The sequence below is a fragment of the Lactuca serriola genome, chromosome 7, assembly GCF_051521515.1.
Source record: "Lactuca serriola cultivar US96UC23 chromosome 7, Lser_US96UC23_V15, whole genome shotgun sequence".
NCBI classification, from domain to species: Eukaryota; Viridiplantae; Streptophyta; class Magnoliopsida; order Asterales; family Asteraceae; genus Lactuca; species Lactuca serriola.
The window spans coordinates 122727882-122730229 of NC_136414.1; the positions used below are offsets into that span (position 1 = coordinate 122727882).

General features: G+C 34.1%; 1 protein-coding gene across 1 annotated transcript; it reads right to left on the reverse strand.

The window, feature by feature from the left end:
* Positions 1 to 1083: 1083 nt before the first annotated feature.
* Positions 1084 to 1939, reverse strand: LOC145062560 (auxin-responsive protein SAUR76-like). The gene has a single exon (XM_079010146.1). It carries the CDS (start codon positions 1771 to 1773, stop codon positions 1333 to 1335), a length of 441 nt encoding a protein of 146 aa, XP_078866272.1. The 5' UTR covers positions 1774 to 1939; the 3' UTR covers positions 1084 to 1332.
* Between the last annotated feature and the right edge of the window lie 409 nt (positions 1940 to 2348).

Here is a 2348-nt window from a genome sequence, read left to right on the forward strand (position 1 = left end):
TTGAATCTCATCCACTTTGTATTTTGGGCTTTTCCCCATCTCATCCCAGCCCATCTCCAATTTATCAATATAATATACTCAATTTACACAAAAAAACCAAGTCAAATAAACGAGCAAAACCAGATGCCATAATTAGATTCTCTTTGCATCACTCATCAAGTTTAACAAGCATCAAAACGAAAAGAGACGATTTGGTATAAAGATTGTGGAACGAAGTGACGATTGACAAACTCTTGGAATTAGGAACTTAATTTGATATACGGACTCTATCTCTGATGGTCTAATATAGATAATTCATTTTAGTGGACTTAATTCAAATTTAATAAATGATATATATAGTCATCAAAGCGGGGGCAGGGCGGGTTGGGGATTGTTATACCTGGTCTCGGCCCCATCCCCAGTTTTAGCATAATAGGGATCCCCTACCCCTTACCCGGTATCTGTTTTGGCAGGGAATACCCGTCCCCGATTGGGGCGGGTCAACCGGGTTCCCCACCGGATCGGGTGAAATTTTCATCCTTATATATAACAGCTAATTTTCTTTTAACATTTATTAAATTATCATTAGGCTGCCAAGCCAATAAAATATATTGAACATCAATAGATATAACAATTAGCCTAGCATTCAAATAACTCGCACCACAAATACACAAATGAGAATGTTCAACAAATCATTAATCAAACAAATATTGCATGAAATTAATTATAATCTCAATTCTTGAGATAGATCTTTGTATCAACAAATCATGAATCAAATTAATATTGGTTGAAATTAATTATCATCTCAATTCTTGAAATAGATCTTCATAAAATTTCAGAAAATATTAGACCAGATTTTGAAGCTTCACACTTAGCCCAGGTATTCAAATAACTAGCAGCATATACACAAATGAGAATGTAATATTGCATGAAATTAATTATAATTTCAATTCTTGAGATAGATCTTTGAAACAACAAATCATGAATCAAATTAATATTGTATGAAATTAATTATCATGTCAATTCTTGAGATAGATCTTCATAGTTATATCTAAATTTCAAAAAATAATAGACCAGATTTTGAAGCATCCCACTTAGCGGCATTCAAATAATTCCCAGCATATACACAAATGAGAATGTTCAACAAATCATTAATCAAACTAATATTGCATGAAATTAATTATCATCTCAATTCTTGAGATGATAGATCTTCATAGTTACATCTAAATTTCAAAAAATATTAGACCAGATTTTGAAGCTTCTTACATATAAAGCATATAAAGCAAAATAGTTCTACAACTGTATGTATATGGAGAGAGAGAGAGAGAGAGAGAGAGAGAGAGAGAGAGTCAATTAAGATATGTAGAGAGCTGCTAACTCGTCCAAAGAATCGGAATTGATATTCAGATCGGAATTTTCGAGCATCCACAAGAGATGATCAAACAGTACAACTTCACAGTTGATGACAGATGCGGCATTATCCCCATCAACGGAAGTAGATTTTTCTTTTTCGGTGAGAGCAATAACGAGCGGATGGCTTAAATACTTTGAACCAATTACGTATCGCTTCCTGGTGCTCCCAACAAAAACGGTGGCCCGAGGCTCTTCTCCGCCGCCGTAAACACAAACGGCGGTACTATTCCACATTATTCCTCCTGTTTCTGCTGGTGGTCCATGACGAAGATGATGATGATCGGTGGTTGATTTGGATCTTAAGGAGGTGTAGGAGGAGGTCCTGATGAGTTGCCTTGATAAAGTCTTGCATCTTCTTAGCATGAGATTGATTTTCTTCATGATTGGCGTGGAATAAGGAATGTTTGTTGCAGGGATGGCGATATGATAGATGGCTTCATATATACTCACGAGTGGCCGGGGAGGGTGGTTTTTGGAAATATGAAAATGGAGGTGGGTGTGATGTGGATGTTTAGAAGAGACGAGGGCCCCATTTGCATAAATGATTCAAATTAGTGATAATAACATCTCATCTTAGTCTTTATGTTGCCTCCAGCCTTAGGTGTTGTGAAGAAGAATACATGTACACTTGTTTATTTATAAATGATAATGTCGTATGTTAAGTTCATATTATTAAATTTAAGATATTATTTTTAAATAATTTAAATATATTAAATCCTTTTTATATAATAAGTAGCTCCATTGATAATATAATGAAATGTGGCCTTTTGTAGTTACTTAGACTAAAATGCTTTTGCCAAACATTGTGGCTTTCACGTTACATCTTTTATCAAATATAATCTGTACTTAGTATCTTAATTTAACGTTCGACAATATATATTCCTTGTAGTTAATCGAAAGCAATGTGAATAAGTTTTATATAACTTTACGCTTAAAAAGTAAATTCTCTTTGTTTT

What these genes read in the sequence shown, in the direction of transcription:
- LOC145062560 (XM_079010146.1), bottom strand. Translation starts at nt 1,773, where the DNA reads ATGAAGAAAATCAATCTCATGCTAAGAAGATGCAAGACTTTATCAAGG.